Below are 17,952 nucleotides of genomic sequence, written 5' to 3'. Positions count from 1 at the left end.
TTCATGGGCTGAGACATTAGGACGTAGTGTTGGCCAGAGGACCTTGCGAATTTTAACCTTCAGGTTTTTGGCCAGATTGTAGTAATAAGGAATAAATTACTCAGTGGTCTACAGGAAATAATAACGGATAGTTTTAAACCCATGAAAGTGTATAAAGGCCAACGTGTACACCAAATTCAATACTTATTGTTTATGAATTGTTAGAATTGAAGTTATAGACGACGCTCACCTGATAAATAGCATCCACGTTAGAAGGTGCTACATATAATAATAATCAGCTATGGCTAATACTCAAGGCACCAGCCTAGGCCCAAGTCATCTAGCCATAATACATAGAAGGGTGAGCCAACAGCTCCCTACATTCACTAGTCGTTCAGGAGTTTCGGAGTAGGGTAAGAAGAGTAAGGTTACGACGTCATTTTACTCCGATTCTGTGGTGGCGAATAGTTCGAGTCGGAGTAAAAACGATTTCCAAAATGGCTGCCTGTGGCCTTTTTAGCAGATAAATTCTGGCTAGCAGACGACAAAATCCGATTTACTCTCATTACACCTCCGTTTCAGAAGGAGTAAAAAGTGTAGCCCTAATACTCCGGAACAAGCGAAGACTGCGAAGTTTATGGGTCGGAGTAATTCTCATCCCCGGAACAGGCGAATAAAACGTTTTAGGGTAAAAAGAGTACACTTAGTCCGAGAACAGGCGAAAAGAAACCACCTATTACAGGCTAACCTATACAAGTTTCTATGTAAAAGGGAAAAACGAAGAACTCTGAGGAAAAAACCCCTTTAACCAGTGGGGAGAGAGCTGGAAAACTCAACGCAGGAGTGGTTCCGAGTTTTCACCCAGTGATCGAACCCGGCTCCTCGTGCTGTGAGGCAAAAGTGCTCACCACTCCGCCACCCAACTTCAAACAATAAGTTTCAGTACCAAGCTTCTTTATTTCTGTCTCAAATGGCGAAATGTTTGCCATTTTTGGAATTCATCCGTCGTCTGCTGTTTTAAATGCCGGGTTCCCGACGTTCCCAACGTCAATGAAATTTTTCCAATCTAGCGTAGACCATCGATATATGAAATAGTGTAGATCCACAATTCTACGAGGAACTGATACGGAAGTGACAGCTAACAGACAACGCGTATTTTCCTGATGCTCTACGTTAAAGCGCCATCTTTCCACCAAAAGCAAAAAAATGACACGTGACTTCAATTTCGCGTTACTCTATGGCTATCAACATTATTTGGCCTAATCTACCGCGTTCTTTTTTCCAAATATTAATTTTTAACACCAATAGATCGCGCTATTACGTTGCTCATCTAGAAAATATTTTATTTTTTTTTCCAAATGCTAATTTTGGTCACCATTACGTAGCGCATCCAGAAAATATGGGTCTTCTCAATCTTTTGCTAGCTGACTCTTCGGTGTTCTTCCCACGGGCCCGTATGCAACGTAAGGTATCTATGCTATTTCATGAATCTATTGCGTGGACATTCGTGTTAACAAATTTTCATGAGTTGCTGAAACTGTTTCACATTGGATGTGGGAATGTCAATGTTAAGTGTGCTTTTAGTTAAGGCTAAAGAAAACGCCTACGGTTTCAATAGAATTTGATCTCAATTTAAATATTTTCATAAACCAGGGTACACGACGAAAACAAAACGTGTTTGAACAATACTATTTCGCGCCTGTTACTTAAATATTAATAAAGTAACATGTATTATTACCATTTAATTGCAAAGGTTGCCGATATATTTGTGATATTTTAAATTAAGCGTATAAGACGCGTTAATTACACCCGTGTTGCATTGAAGCATATAAAAAACTGTATGAGTTTAGCGCCACGGTCGTTATAGCGGGAAAATCCTTGCTCACGGAATTTCGGCGAATGGGTTGGCCACTATAGCGCGCCAACAAAGTTGGCCGTGCTCTCGACATTGTCTTTTAAACTTTTAGAGCTTCCCTATTATCAGCAATGATGGCACCAGGATTTTTGAAAGTTGTAGACTAATATTTTTTCACAAAAGTGGTCCCTCTTTTCGGCTTGTACAAATTCAACAGAAAAAAATGGTCTTGATTGGGACTACACAAATTAACTTGTGAACTTAAATTCCGGGGTCCCTTAAAGCCGATTAGCGGGTCTCCAAATATAATTAAAAGTAGGCTAGCCAACCTCTGAATATCAGTCATATCATGTAAAATAGGTGTCTGAAATAACGCGTCTTTTATTCGTTCGCTTCAGTTTAGATTCTGCTAATAAACAACGTAGCCAAACCACGTGTTTTTGCTCGTGTCCAGTACGGCGAATCACTGTTGATTTAATTTGGTAAAAGTGGCCTTGAAAATGGGCGCCAAATTTCCCGATAAGTAATTATTTCATTTGGGCGTCTGGTCCGGGAGGCGTCGGAGCCGAAGAAGAGCTTCTTCTGGCTCATTACTGGCTCGCGTCGGGACACTCGTACTCGGCCGCGCTAACTGGGATTGTCTTCTTATAAATGATATTAATTTTTCGAGTGAGTTTCCGTCGGGTTTTGGCGAATCGAGCTCGGATCGGGCGCTTCTATTTTCTTGGTGAGCGAAAAACAGCGCGAGCGGCCAGCGGAAAGAGAGAGCGGCCAACTAATTGTATTATTTTGTATAACGACGATCGGGAGAGGGTTCTTCCCTTCCGCTCTTATAGCTAGGCCTCGGTCGCTCTCTCGTCCCCGACCGACGCTAATAAGACTAATTTTATTTAAAGCGTCCTAAAATGATTACGCGTCCTACGGTCTAATTTAATTTACGATTATGTTACGCTTACTTAATTAATCGCTTAATAATTTAACTAATTTCGCAGGACACGAAGGCGCTTTCAAGAAGCTAAAAATCGAGCCGGTGACCAGTGTGTCGGCCGCTTCCGTGCTCGGCTCGTCGGCGCTGACGGCGGCCGTCGCCGGCGTCACCTCCTCCGGGCTCTCCACCTCCATCATCTCGACGGGCAGCGCCGCCTCCAACACTTGCCCGCCGACGCCGGCCCGCCGACGCCACCGCACCACCTTCACTCAAGAGCAACTGCAGGAGCTCGAAGCCGCCTTCGCCAAGAGTCATTATCCAGATATCTACTGTCGCGAAGAATTAGCGAGAATCACTAAATTAAACGAAGCCAGAATTCAGGCAAGTACCGAACTTCAAATATTCGTTTTTAACAATGCGAGCGTCGACTTCTAAAATCTCCGTTAAGGCTGGTTTTCACTAGCGAAAAAACCACGCGACGTTGAGCGTCAACCCAAAAATATTGTATAAGCCTTGGTTTGCATTAGTTCGCGTAACGGCGCGTTTCTTTACTTCGATAATGTTTTTACGCGCGGGATAAATATACCATTAGGATGCTTTAAGGCTGGTTTTCACTAGGACCAAAACGGTACGACGGCGAGCTTCGACGCTTAATTAGGCCTAACGGAGGTTTTTTGCGTAAACGTTCACCGCGGTGGCGTTTTTTCCCTAGTGGAAACCAGACAAATACTATCCATTAAGCTGAATACATGTTTTTGTCAGGGCTTCCGCATTGGAAATCTAAAATTTTCCTCGTGTACGAAAAATCAAATTTTTCCCTTTTTGACTTGGAAGTTCCCGTTTTTAATCGCGCTATATTTTTTACCTTGCGTCAAATTTTCAAATCGGTTGACTATAGCGATTTCAAAAATGACGGTTAGGCATTTCGGAGCTAGTGACAGCCAACCTTAAACGGTTAGGCGTACTTAAAGGGAATATAACCTCGGGTATTTAGTGTGGAACACCAACGTTTACAGTTCTGGCCACTCTTGCCTTTGGCTTTAAAAGGGTTTGGCGCCACTGTACAGGGAAATTTTAAAAATTGAAGGGGTCTTCCGTAAAGATGGCTTTGCGGGTTATATTCCCTTTAATAGAGTAATTTTGGTTGGGCGGTGCATTCTATCATGAATGTATTCATTTCTACCATTGATATATATAAGTGTACCAATTCGCTTTCTGAACTATGGATACAGATAGGACGGTAACGTTCAAAGTGACTAATACTAACTAGGGATTTCTGGCTTTAGTTGGTGAACAAATTGGCTTGTAATTCTTAGAAAAATACTTGTACAAGTACGATATTTGTTAATTATTATTTAGAAAGATGTGACACATTGATATTTTCACTCATTTCCGTTCGATCGAGAGATCCAATTTTAATTTAAAGATAGGAAAATGTGGCGCTAAGCCTTGGAAATACAAAACACCAAATTTGCAAAAAACATTATTTTTAAGTCGGCGATTGAACAAATCAGTCGTCTCGATCTCAAATGGGACAATTTCTTATCTTTTTATATCACTCTATCGAAGTTGAGCTGGTTTTCTAAAAATATTGGTTTTGTTGTCTTATTAGTCAATAATAAAACATTTAGAAAATGGTTTATTAGTTTGAAGTTTTAAAAAGCGTTACCTCAAGTAAAGGTTTTTGAAACGTTTTCTTTCTGATCTGATATCTAGGATAAGAATCCAATTATTCGCGACCAAGGTTGGACATAAGGACTACTAAAATTAATCGAAATCTGGGTGCTCACTAGAAAAATTTACCTAAATATTTATAAATAAGGGCGAATATGGCGTATCATAAATTCATTATTTCATCAATCCCATTTTTAAAAACAAAAGCCCCATCAAGTAACTCAAGTGATCAGAAATTCCTATTTTAATTCCGACGGGTAAAGCAAAAAGTCGGCTATCCTTATTGTTTTTAAACTGGTCCCGCCTCAATTCCCATAAAAAAGTGAATTATTAAACTGGTCATACGGACCAATGACCCCCATTATTTTAATTAAAAAATTAGTCCAAGCAATTAATAAACTGGTTTTGGACCAGTGGACGTGTGTTATTCTCCGAGGTAGAGCCTATGATCTAGCGTCTGCTACAGACAAATTAAAAACTCAAAAGAATTTTTTTTCTTAAATAAGCTAATAAAAATATAAGTTTAATTATATTAAAATTATAAAATAAAATTTAAGAATAACGATGAGGAAAACTAATAGCGTCAGCTTTAGCCGCTAGGTTTCAATGGTGAATCAAAGGGGGCGTAGCGATAGTTTTCGGTCGCGAATACACGCAGTTAAAGAAAAACCAAGTGTTTTTTTAGCTCTTATTCGGATTACTGTAAACCAGCTAAATGTTATTCGCAGCTGGTCTACAAAAAGGTTAATCTGAATTTGATACAGTGGAAAAAATGTGGATGTTATCATACGAAGTAACAGATAACCTATAGCAACTAAAAGCACTAGTTAACCCATCGGCACTACTACACTAACAGGAGGCATATGCCGACAATGACATATATGGACTTCATTCCTATTTCCTCCAAGTGGCGGATTTTGGAAGGTAATAAAAAGAATTGGGGAAGCGTACGATATTTTAAAAGGGTTTCCACGCACTTATCGTTTATTTACCCCAATTAATGGAAGCGCATGCTAATAAAAACACCTGAATTGTCCGGAATTGTCATATGTACAGCTTTGAAAATTGATACACACGTATTTTGAGCTCTTAGATTCAATTTATTCACATTTTATTGGAAATTTAACCACTTGGTATTGAGCCATTTTAAATGAAACTCTCTAATATACGTAATTTAAACACAAAAGAGTTAAAAATACAGTTTTATTTCATTAATTTCTAAAATAATTTTTTATATAGACCACAAAAAAAAAAATTGAGGACCATATTGGAAATGGCTCTATATCCAGGTTTAGGTTTTATGTGCCTAATATACTAACAAGGAGACAACCCAACGTGATAATCAACGATTTTGTTCAAAGTCGGGTATAATGTACACCTCCATGTAACTTGAAAAACCTGCGAGGGAAAAGTTGTGACGGGCTTTCGTTTTGCCATGGCAACCGAAAACGTTTTTGACAACATGATTTGGAATTATTTCCATTGAAAATAACATGGGAATCTGAAGGATTTTAAGGGTCCCCCAATTGACCAAATTGCATTTAAACTTGATTAAATTAAATTTTTTAAATCAATTAAAAAAATATTTTTAAAGTTTTTGAAATTTTAGATTTTTTTTCATTTTTTAAAAGGTTTCACAGGGGGGAATACAGATTCCCATGTTATTTTCAATGGACAAATCCCAAATCATGTTGTTAAACACGTTTTCGGTTTCCATGGCAAAACGAAAGCCCGTCGCAACCATTGAGTTGGGAATAAATAGAGGTACAACTAAATCTGGCTGGCGCGGGACCAATTTCGTTCCATCGTGGACACTGTATCTCTAACCGGACGGGAAAGCAGCCTAAAAGAGGCACCCCTTACTGTCCGTTTGCGTCCTACTTCGTATCAGCTGAAATAGTCGACCGTACTCGATTCGCAGGGCCGTCAAGGTCATGGTGGAAGCTACAGCTTTTTCCGTCCGGTTAGAGATACAGTGTCCATAGTTCCACAAGGAGACTATCAACTTTATCGTTCTACCGTGGCGGCATCTGTCTCTAGTGGTGGCAACTTTATTGCAATTGAATTTTTTCGCGAATCTGATTCGAAATTGAAATGTATGATTTCTCGTAACAAACAAACCTTTGAAGTTGTTTAAAAATAATTTTATTCTGTCAACACGATCCTTTTTAACTCAAGTTACGGTGAGTTAGCTAATAATTATTTTTTTAGCCATATAACTTTACAAAATATAGTTGGCGCTACCGCCAAATTATAAAGATGAATTTCGTACAGTCTTATCAGAACAGGTCCCACGTAACCATGGCAACCGAAATCGTAATTGTAATTCTAGCAGTATTATTCCCAATTCAATGGTCGCAACTTTTCCCTTGCAGGTTTTTTAAGGTACATGGAGGTGTACACTATACCCGAGTTTGAACAAAATCGGTGATTATCACCTCGGGTCGTCTCCTTGTAAGTATAATCCTAAAAAATCATATGTGGACCACCTTTACCAACCGAGTTATAACCATTTATCCACATATTTTGCTGATATATGGTGTCAGGAATCCATACCTCTACTTGGAATGCTTATCGCGGCAGATTTTCGTCTCGATGTAGCTGACGGTTTTTTTTTGACGTCACTATGTTAACTTAACAAACAACTATATACGTGAGAGGGGAGTGCGCGCAGAGGGAATTTTTTCTCTCGTAGGCGGGGCCAAAGCCGTCAGAGTGATCTTACCATACGCGATACGGCAGGATAAGCATTCCAAGTAAAGGTATGGATTCCTGACGGTGCATATTCGATAGGCTGATTTAAAATGGCTGCAAAATCAAATGCTATAACTAGGATTTTTAGATATGTATCGAGTACAGTTCAAGCTGTATATGACAATTTTGAAAAATGTATTACCATGTACTCCCATTAAAAAGATACTTAGCAATGACTGCAGAACAGGGTTGCCGTAAAAGGTTTGGTGTTAAATAAATTAATTGGAGCAAAAATGGCATGGCAACAATGTTAAAATATCGTCTGCTTCCCCAATAGCCGCTTCAATAAATCTACCTCCCAAGAATTCGCCAAGAAGTAATATTTCCGAGAGCCAGGACCTGCAAGTCACTGTACATATAGTGCTTGTTAAAATGATGGAAATTTTTCACCTTTATGGCAGCAACAAGCAATCCCCATGGCGTTGGATTTTAGCCAGGTAGCTTTTTTGACATATTAAGGCTTGACAAAATCACGACCTTCCGTTTACACGTGAAAAGTTTCCATTATTCCCACAAGCACTATATAAACAATAACTTGCGGGTCCTGGCTCTCGGAAATATTACTTCTTGGCGATTTCCTTGAAGATGTTTTATTGAAGCGCCTAATAGATTCACCAGCTTCCAAAATCCGCGACGGGGAGGAAATAGAAATAACGTTCATTGAGCCCACGAGGTACTACACCAGATCCCCCAGTTGCTTTAGTATAATTAAATGTATACATATGATATGCTACATATATTTTATTCAATCGCGCATTACATTCATTAGTCTTAGTTGATATTTCAAAATAACGCTCGAAAAAGCCACCGATTAGCTTAGGATGTCCGCCATTTTCGATGTGGAGAAACCGCGCTGCCAGAAAAAACATTATCAGCCAACCCAAAAAAAAGATAGCAGTGTTGTCAGATTATTTTGTTAGAAATATCCCGAAAAAGGTCAATTTTCATTTTATTAACGACTGGGACTATTGTTATTTACATCAAACAAAACAACACAGAGCAGTAAACTGATTAAAATCCAAATCTACACAGCTGATTCTATTCATGTTAAAACTATAAAAGCATTTAGACTATTGGTGTAAGTCGGAAAATTTCCGTATTTTTCCGGAAAAAAGTTTTCATTCCATGATTCTAATATTGTTTGCCAATTTAAATAAAGCGGAATTTTCACCTAATTTTTTCGAATTTAAAAGTAAAACTAAACCTCTAGACTAGTTTATACTGATTAACAATGTAACACTATTAATGTTTTGTAGTATGCTTACTGATATTAAACATTTATATCGATAAAAAGTTAAAAACATTAAACACCCTTAAAAAGTAATTTTTTTTTTAATTTTTTATTTTTCCGATTTGCGGTAAATTTTCCGCAAATTTTCTGGAAATTTTCCGCATTTTATTTTTCCGGAAAAAAACACTAATTTAGACAAAAACTATTCAGGGGCATGCTACTCCTAGAACACTAGTGTATTGCGTGTCGAACACTTCTACAGGCGTCTGTGGGTCAAAAATAGGTCACAATGTTACCTAACAACCGCGGTTTTTATAACAACGCACAAATGCGGAATATTCAATGGAAGCTACCTCAAACTAAGGAAAATAATAAGATGGGTGCATAGCGTGTCAGAAGGGTGTAACCATTTCATCCGAATAATGTATTCCCTTTTATGTCCTATACTCCCCATTCTCATTCATTTGTGTGTATTTTTATATAGACACAATTTGTTTTTTCATTTTTTCGTTTTTGAGAAACAAATTATGATCGTGTTACATTGCAAGTACTACCGCATAAAATTAATTCTGAAACTGCTAGTACTATTCCAAGAAGCATATTAGTGCGATATTATTCAATGATAATTTGCTTACAGTCGGCTTAGTCTGAAAGTTATTATTAATAATAATATTATTATAAACGGGTGATATCGACCGCAGTCTCTCGAACTGCTGAAGTTGCAAATCACTTCGCCACAAAGCTTCAACTCAATCAATTTAATTTAATTTTAACTCAGTAAATCGAATTTTGAAAGGTTTGATTTGCTTATTATGTAACCCGGCTACCTGATTTAAAGGCATTAAAAGTCGCTAGATGACTTGGGCCTAAGGTGGTGCTGCGGGTATTAGCTTAGCTGATTATTATTATTATTATGATTCTTAAATGATCAATGCTTTGATTTATAGATAATTTGCGGCGCTTTGGACTGAGGGCTACCATTTTTATTATTTTCCCCGTTACGACCCCCCCAAAGCCACCTTCACTATGGGTAACCCCCTTTAGTAGGATCTTTCAGTAGGATGAAAAAGTATATTTATCCCCAGGGGAATCCCAGCTGATTACATTGTATAGCAGAGACATAGAGACCACGTGAGCGATTGTAGATTCTAAGCCTTGCCATTTTAGCCCATGTACTTTTCCTAATTTTGATCCTTTAACTCGTAAAGCATAAAAACTAATTAAGCTTAACTTTAATATACTAAGGGAATGAATGGTAAATCACAAAGCCCTAAAAGTGATCTCCCACGCTACAATGGTTTTTTAAACTAATAGAATTAACAGTAGGATAGTAGATACTGTATGGAAAACAGCTTTTCATCAACAGGGCTACCAGAACATTTTTACGAGCTTCAGAAATTTCAGACATTAATTAAAAATCTGAAATGAATATTTTTATTATATTTTATATATATAATATATACACTTGTGCGAAACACGAATAAAATGTAAATATATTTTTCAGCTAGGCTAGGCTAGGCTAATACCCAAGGCACCATAAGTCAACAAGCGACTTTTAAAGCCATTAATTCAGGGAAAGATAATTTAGAACTTACAAGACTCAAACACATGAAAAGAATATTTTAAACATAAAAATAATTTTCTAGATATACAAAGTTCGAAGATTCGTAAATCTGCTTATAATCTTTTCAGACGATGCTTTTAAAAACCGGATTTGTACAAATTAAAGTTTATTTTCCCTATACATATTTCAGAATAAAACGGAGTCTAAACGAGGTTTTATAGTTCTGGTCTGAAAATTGAACTAATTAATCAACTAAGTAAAGAATTTACGTTGATGAATGAATGGAAAATTTACTTGGCTAATTTTCGAAACCAAGGACATCACATTTCTTCTGTGTTTTTAAGCCTGGTCAAGGGACCCAAATTGTCCATTGGCAATTTTCCAGTAACAGTGGTCAAATTGGACAAATCTTAGTATAGTCTTTTGGTTAAAAAAATTAAGGTTATATTGGATAGCGTTGTAGTCGCGGGTTCAGGTTGACTGACATATTATTAACTTTGCTATATTTAAAATCCAAACTACTTTACTTATTTTTCATTCGTTTTAACTTATTATTCGATGGAGTTTCGTACGTGGAATTTTTGTAAATATTTTCCATAAAAAAATATAATACTTATTTCGCCAAATTCGTCTTAATCATTGAATTGGGAATAGTACCGCTAGAATGACAATTTCAATCTGCCTTCCGCGAAACAAATGTTTCAAAATGGAGAACTCTATCATTTGTCGGTGGCGCCATCCGTTGTTAGCGGCGGAAACTATATCCTATACAATTGAATTAATAGTACTCATGTACTCTGAAAGTTATAAATGGCGCCACCCGTATAATAATAGAGTTGACAGCTGAGCGCGCCGACTCGAAATTTCGGAATTTGTTTCGCGAAACCACGACTCCCGAACGCGTCTGCGTCATTCTAGCGGTACTATTCCAAATTCAATGATTAAGACGAATTTGGCGAAATAAGTACGAGTATCAGGGGCGTAGGAACCGGGAGGGGCAGGGGGGGGCAATGCCCCTCCCTAGAATTTTGCTAGGAGGGGCAACTAATGTTATTGCCCCCTCCAACTTCTAGAACGTTCCTACGCCCCTGACGAGTATACAAAGAGAGACATTCGCGGTACACCTGGGCACACGAAGAAACCACCAATCGTAATTCGACCAAACTCATACCCTTACGTAACGCCTGCTTTAGTATTGTTCAAACGAGGTTTTTAATTCTTCGTGTACCCTGGGTTAGCTAAAGGCGCGCGATGCGTTAAAATTCGATTGCAAACGTACTTGATCGCGTTAGCGGCGAACTGAAAGCGCGCTTAACCGATTTTAAAGAATGTTTATCTTTGAGGTACTCCCGACGTTGTTGTTAAAAATCCTATCAATCAAATTGTACTCTGGAGAACGCGACTCTTAACATTAAAAAGTAATATTTTAAGTAAAGATATGTATAGGTTTAACTTAGATAATTTGGTATCTTGTTGAATAGAAAACTTATATTAAATTCGTAGGTTCCTTTATGTTAGTTATATTCTTCATACGTAAACACATTTCGGGGATAAAAATATACGGAAATCGAGAAAATCTTCGGTCGCGATTCAAAGAGAATATTAAAAACATCCGAAAGTCGCTTCACTCTTTACCGATACTAAAATAAAACAAAATCTGTATTCATTTAAAAAAAAACACATATTGAAGTTTCTAGTCTTTTCGTTTCTTTTTGAATGGCTTAGTTTCGTTGGGGCCACCAGCGAAAGGTTTCGAGTAAATCCAATTTGCAGCGCGAATCTATAAAAGGTAAAGGCAGGCGCGCGCGATAATCCATATGGGAGATCTACTGTTTTGAGCTCTTTACGAAGAATCTTTTTCGCCGTACGTACATGTTTATCGTCTAAGTTGGCGTTCGTTCCTCCAGAGACACTCCGAAGTCTTTCTCTCTCTTCGAGAAACTCGGATCTATGTACGGACGGGAGCCATGATATATACTCGGAAGGAAGGCGTGTAGGATGAGGGACGCTGAAAGGGTAGGCGCCAAGTGGGAGGCAGCTTCGCTAGTTGGGCGACACGGAGGTGGTGGGGAAGTGATAAGGGGGGGGGGGGCGGAGGAGGTTTTTTCCTCCGTCGGCCGGACCGAGGGATGCGTAGTCCATTATGTTCAAAGCCGGCGTTCAAATTGAATTTGGAAACATCAGTGAAGCGGCAGTGGCGTTGCCAAGGACTCGGCCGTCGAAGATATACCCCCCCTCCTTGTAGCCCGTCTAGCCCCCCTCCCATTGCCACTGTCGACCCCCCCCCCTAGCCTCGTTGCTGACTCGACCCGGCAGAGTGCGCGCTGTACCTAGGTAATGCCAAAGTACGAATATATCTATCTACCTATATCAGACGAGTAAAGTTGCGCTTCTATACGTGGCCGATGAGTCCCCGCCGTACAGAAGGAAAGTAACACGCCCCGTTGCCAATCTTCGTTAACTTCGCTTCGGTCGCGTTGTTAGGCCTAAAACGCTAAGCCTCGGCTGCCCCGTCGCCCGAGAACGACCGAAGGATATATCCAGGCGCGAGATTATAAAGGCCGGGATATGCCGAATAATAATTCCCCCCCCCCCCTTTGCCGCCACTTCTAGTTCCCAAATTTAGGTTTGCGAAACTGAACGCGCGAATACTTTTTATCTCTCTCGGGCTTAAACGCCTATGTGTTGGCACTCTTTCAAGACACGAAAACTCGGGAACACTCATTAGCATATCTGGAAATGTGGAATATCTCGGTCCCCCCGCACTATATAATGTATACAGCCTTCCCGTACCTCTCGAGTAAGGGCACTTTTAAAAATTATTATGTAAATTCTAAGTAGTACTTTCTAATTTCTAGGCGTTATTTTGTATTAAGAACCATTTCTAAATCCGTGCCGAAAAAATAAATATTATCGAACTAAAATTCGCGTTATTTTCCTATTATGATTTTTAATGTACTTTTATTATAAATGTATTTAATTACTTATTGTTTTACTGTCGTATAAATAGGTACGTATAGCGGTTTTCGATTGTGAAATACTTTAGCGGTTATAATTTAGATTAGTTTATAAGCAACGCTCTCTATAATATTATTTGGAACAGTTCTAATAAAAAGAACGAATTTGGCGTGATGGTTTCACGTCAGCGTTGCCAGATGTACACGTCGATTATTTCGAGCTAATTTGTGGGGAACTATATATTACGCATTTTTCGAAAATTCAGCTTGCACTTACGATAATGTACGGCAATTAGTTAAAACTGACTTTTAAACATAAATTTTCAATCGGTCGGACTTTAAGTGTTATTAAAAAAATGTATTTCACAAGTTTAAGGTCAGTATTTCACACAAAATTCAAATGTACCACTAGTTTTCAGTACGATAATTGAATTTCAGGAACTGGCAACGCTGTTTCACTCGAAGATTTTCAAACATTTTAAGTTTAAAAGTTTAAACGATCGATCTACAAGGAACATCATAAGAGGTTGATTATTCATTACTCGAAGTCTTACCAGATGGCGCAATTAGGTTGAAAAGTATTAATCTAACAACCTCGAAAAAAATAAAATAATTTAGTTTCTTTTCATACTCAATTTTAACTAAGATCTTTTGTTTATCGTAACCATCGCCTAAAATAGTGTTTGACGTTGTTTTTGTAATAAATCATTAAATATTTGAATAATTTTCCTCTAAAAAGTTAAGATTGGCGCCATCTAATATCAATAAAAGCATTAAAATCGAACCTCTAAGCGGCCATCTTCGTTTGTGTCAAGAGTCTTTTAAGATCAGTAAAAAAGTGAGTTGCACTGTTAAAAATAAAGGTTTATAAAACGATCAAAATTGGACTTTTAATTTATTTCAAACCATTTGGTTTCTAAAAACGGTCTGATTAATTATTTTAGACCCATTTTACTCCTTCACGTTTAATACAATATTGTATTGTATTAAACATGAAGGAGTAAAATGGGTCTAAAATAATTAATCAGACCGTTTTTAGAAACCAAATGGTTTGAAATAAATTAAAAGTCCAATTTTGGTCGTTTTATAAACCTTTATTTTTAACAGTGTGCCTTATGGGGTATTGAAGTATTAAATGATACCAGATGATACTTCACGTGATCAACTCCCTTCGTTCAACGACTTCAGGGACGCTCTTTCGGCTATTTCCCCCGAACGATAACCAGCCTAATCTGGCCATGGTAATGGTTCATATATTGAGTCGTATAAGGGCCTATGAAGGACTGAAAATAAAGTTAAAAAGGATTAACTTCTTACTGTTTATGAAGTAAAACGGATAAAAGAGTGTAAAATAAGTACTTAAACACTCCACGAAAGGACTGAATTTGGGGAGCAGAAAGTGTAAATATGGTTTATGATAAAACCCTGAATGGTCTTAAATATTGGAAAAAGTTTTAACCACTTTAAAGGTCTAAAATAAAACCTTTATTTTTAACAGTGTGGGATTCCGCCAGAAGTAGCTGAATAATTTAGGGTTCCATAGCAAAAACAAATTGGGAACCGCTGCTCTAAGGGTTTCGCTTTAAATGTTTGCTTCTCTGTAAACAATTTGTGAATTAAGTCTTTTGAGACGCAAAACTGACTATTGAAATTGCATTAAGTTTATTTATTTCGCTCTAACGGCCACTACGTAAAGTACGTAGCTCTCTGATTTAAAATCGTTTACGCAATTTTGCTTAAAATTTTTATTTCGTTAATTAATTGGTTAATTAGTTAACTAAGCTGTTATCGCGTCATTGACAATTTAAAAGCTTGAAGTAGTTTTTCAAAATGAGCGGAAATAGACCTATTATTGATCTACAAACCCCTGTAGAAGTGCTCCACACGCAACACTCCGGTGTTCAGGGAGAAGCCCCCTATACGACATGGGGGGGGGGGGAGCGGTATAGGGGAACAATTTGCTAATTTATAAATCACTTTCCCTCTGTAATAGTTTAATTTAATGTAATAAATATGCCCATGTATCCCATTTCCAAAGAGAATTTGTATCACGCGGAATATATATATATATATATAATAAGTGGACATAAAAATGGAAAATTCTTATTATCCTTGAATGTACTATTGCAAAGGTTACCATGGAATCCGAATCTCGTGATCGCGTGGCACTATAGGAAAGCCAGCAATAGGCGCTTAAATAAAACATCTTCAAGGAAATCGCCAAGAAGTAATATTTCCGAGAACCAGGACCTGCAACTCGCTGTTTTGGATTTAATACTTTTCGGAATTGCTTAGCTAAACTAATACCCAATTAGTTACTCGCGAAGACAATTACCGTCGGTCGGGTTACAATACGTAAGAGGGTGGTGTAAAGCCCTTCGTGCCACGCGAGCCAACAGCTCCCCACACTATCTATTACCGTTAACCTCAGCAAGTTTTTATGGAAAGTGGAAAACCCTTCTATCATCTGATGTTATCTTATCATAAATTCTTATAGGCATTACCTTATTTTGTATTATGTTTCGCCTGTAATAAATTTAGAACTAATTCGTAGCGTAATATCGTAATATCAGAAGTTTATAATATTTCTCTCACGTGATCCGTTTAGGGCATTAAAATGAAACGCGCATCTTCTGCGGATGTATACACCGAACCACGGATCAAAATTTATCGCGTGTATTACTTCGCCTGACGTTGTAAAATGTTAAAATTACACTTTGTACGCGTAACTAATTATTTATAAAATAGTTTTTGGAATTAATATTTTTTATAAATTCAGTTATTAATGTATTTCATCCCGCACTATTTTATCTTACTAAACGAATTTAGCAGAATCAACGTAGGAACATGTTTCAGGCGAATAACAATAATACTTTAGGGCTGTGCGATTAGTAGTTTTAGGCAATCGAATCGGTTATCGAGTATTTAAGTCGAGTAATCGAGCAGAAAATTTCTCTTATTCGAGTCGAGTAACTAAAAACCACCTCGAGTAATATTTTTAACGAGTCGGGTTATCGAGTACGTGATTAGGAGCTGGTTTTATTCAAGAAAATATGAAATCAAAGTAACTTTCAATGCTGATAAATATTCCTTTAATTAAAATGAACTACAGTTTCCACAACTTTGTAGGTACCGTTTATTGATCCCAAAAAGTTGCAAAAACCCCTCTTTGAACTTTGAAGCTACGAGGATAGGAAAAACCAATACTCGACGAGTTTAGAGAGCAGCTTATTCGAATAATGGGGTACCCGAATATGAAATTTTTTGGTACTCGGAAATCGACGAGTATTCTCCAATTACTTATTCGAGATCGAGTTCGAGTACTTGCCCTCAAAAAGGACCGAATACTCGCTCAGTCCTAGAAATATATAATGTATATTTCTGGTATTTAATAACCTTTTGAAATAACTCGAAAGAATCTTATTTAGCGAGTTATTTATATTACTATAGGTTTGTAATGGTGATTATTTCTTCGCAGGTATGGTTCCAGAATCGGCGCGCCAAATACCGCAAGCAAGAGAAGCAGTTGCAGAAGGCGTTGTCGGCTCCGTCGGTGCTGCCGGCGTGCAACGGGGCCATGATGCGCAACATCTACCCGACCTCGAGCGTCTCCTCGCGCAGCTACCAGTACCCGCCTCCGAACGCGATCAACAGCATGACGGCCGCCCGCTACCCGCCGATGAACACTTCGTCGTACGCGCCGATGGGCGGCCAGGCCTTCTCGATGCCGCACGCCACGAGCAACATGGCGGCCGCTATGCGACAGGACGCCGAGGACGATTGGTACAACAAAGGCTTCACCGCTCTTCGGATGAACACCGCCTCGCACCCCAATCTATCGACGGCTCCCATGTTACAATACCAAACGTAAAAATTCCAATACGCGCTTCGGGTATTCGTTCGCGTCATCCGCAGACGGAAAGTCGGTGCGCGAGTGCGCGCTCGGCTCGAAAGTGACGCCAATTTTATCACGAGGGACGAATTATACTTACGGACGAATTCGGTTCAAATTTTAATATACCATTTCTCAAAATTTGGTTTTCGCGGAGGAAGTGAGCGCCAACTTTTAAAACACTCGTTCGTTAGGCCTAAAGACTGATTTTGGACTTTCACTAGGGCAAAACTACCGCGACAGTGAGCGTCCACTTTTAAAACATTCGTTAGGCCTAAAAGGCTGGTTTTTACTAGAAGAATTCCCCCGCGACCGTGATCGTCAACTTTTAAGACACTCGTTAGGCCTAAAAAGAGGTTTTCCCCGTCAGACCCGAGGCCAAATAATCTCACCGCGTTGACGCTCGCCGCCCCGCCGTTTGGCCCGAAGTGAAAAGCATCCTTTTAAGTTATTTCAATTTACGCTAGTTGTCGATGTTATTCGAACCAACGGGCCAAGTTGTAATATATCGCGGTTACTAAACAGAGACGAGTCAGCTGGTTTACAATACGTCAACAATAGTAATGAACAAATCGGAAATAGATATAAATATTATAAGTTAGATTACGCTGAAATAATTTTATTATTTAAAGAAAAAAAATTGTTAATTTATTTTTATTTGGTGACGCATTCCTAAAATACGAACTAGAACGCTCCTAGTTTTGAGGAAACGAAAACAAATTTTACACTTTGTGTACGGCTAAGGATTACATTATCGGTAGCTAATTTAAAAAAAAACAATCAATATACGCTATATAGACTATAAGAGTAAACGATTGGCGATTGCGTCGGCTAAATTTCTAGTCAGGCATTGGATTTATTTAATATATTAGACAAAATTGAGCTGGCTCTAACGTAAATTCATAAATACATCTAGTCGTATTAATAATGATCTAAATATGTGATTCTAAAATATGAATAGCCAGTCCTACTATAGCGTGACGGTGCCTGATACGAATTAACGAATTGAACGCCATCTGGTGGCTTGAACCTGAACTAATCGGCATGCTCCTATTATACTGAACCGACCAAAATTCAATTTGTCGATTTCATTCGTAAACCTTTTTAAGAAAAGCAGA

At 38.3% G+C, this 17,952-nt stretch overlaps 1 protein-coding gene across 1 annotated transcript in view; it reads left to right on the top strand.

Moving 5' to 3' along the window:
* The window catches only part of LOC149939620 (homeobox protein unc-42-like), a 37,691-nt gene extending 20,040 nt beyond the window's left edge, over positions 1-17,651 (top strand). Inside the window, exons 2-3 of the mRNA XM_090179160.1 lie at positions 2,827-3,143; positions 16,421-17,651. Coding sequence (XP_090035286.1) covers positions 2,827-3,143; positions 16,421-16,813 — 710 coding nt within the window. The 3' untranslated portion in view covers positions 16,814-17,651. The remainder of the gene's footprint in view (positions 1-2,826; positions 3,144-16,420) is intronic.
* The last annotated feature ends 301 nt before the right edge of the window (positions 17,652-17,952 follow it).

This window comes from Leiobunum rupestre, chromosome 6 (assembly GCF_980474605.1).
Source record: "Leiobunum rupestre chromosome 6, qqLeiRupe1.1.hap1, whole genome shotgun sequence".
NCBI classification, from domain to species: domain Eukaryota; kingdom Metazoa; phylum Arthropoda; class Arachnida; order Opiliones; family Sclerosomatidae; genus Leiobunum; species Leiobunum rupestre.
The sequence above is the reverse complement of the archived record's forward strand: the minus strand, read 5'-3'. Positions and strand labels throughout refer to the sequence as shown.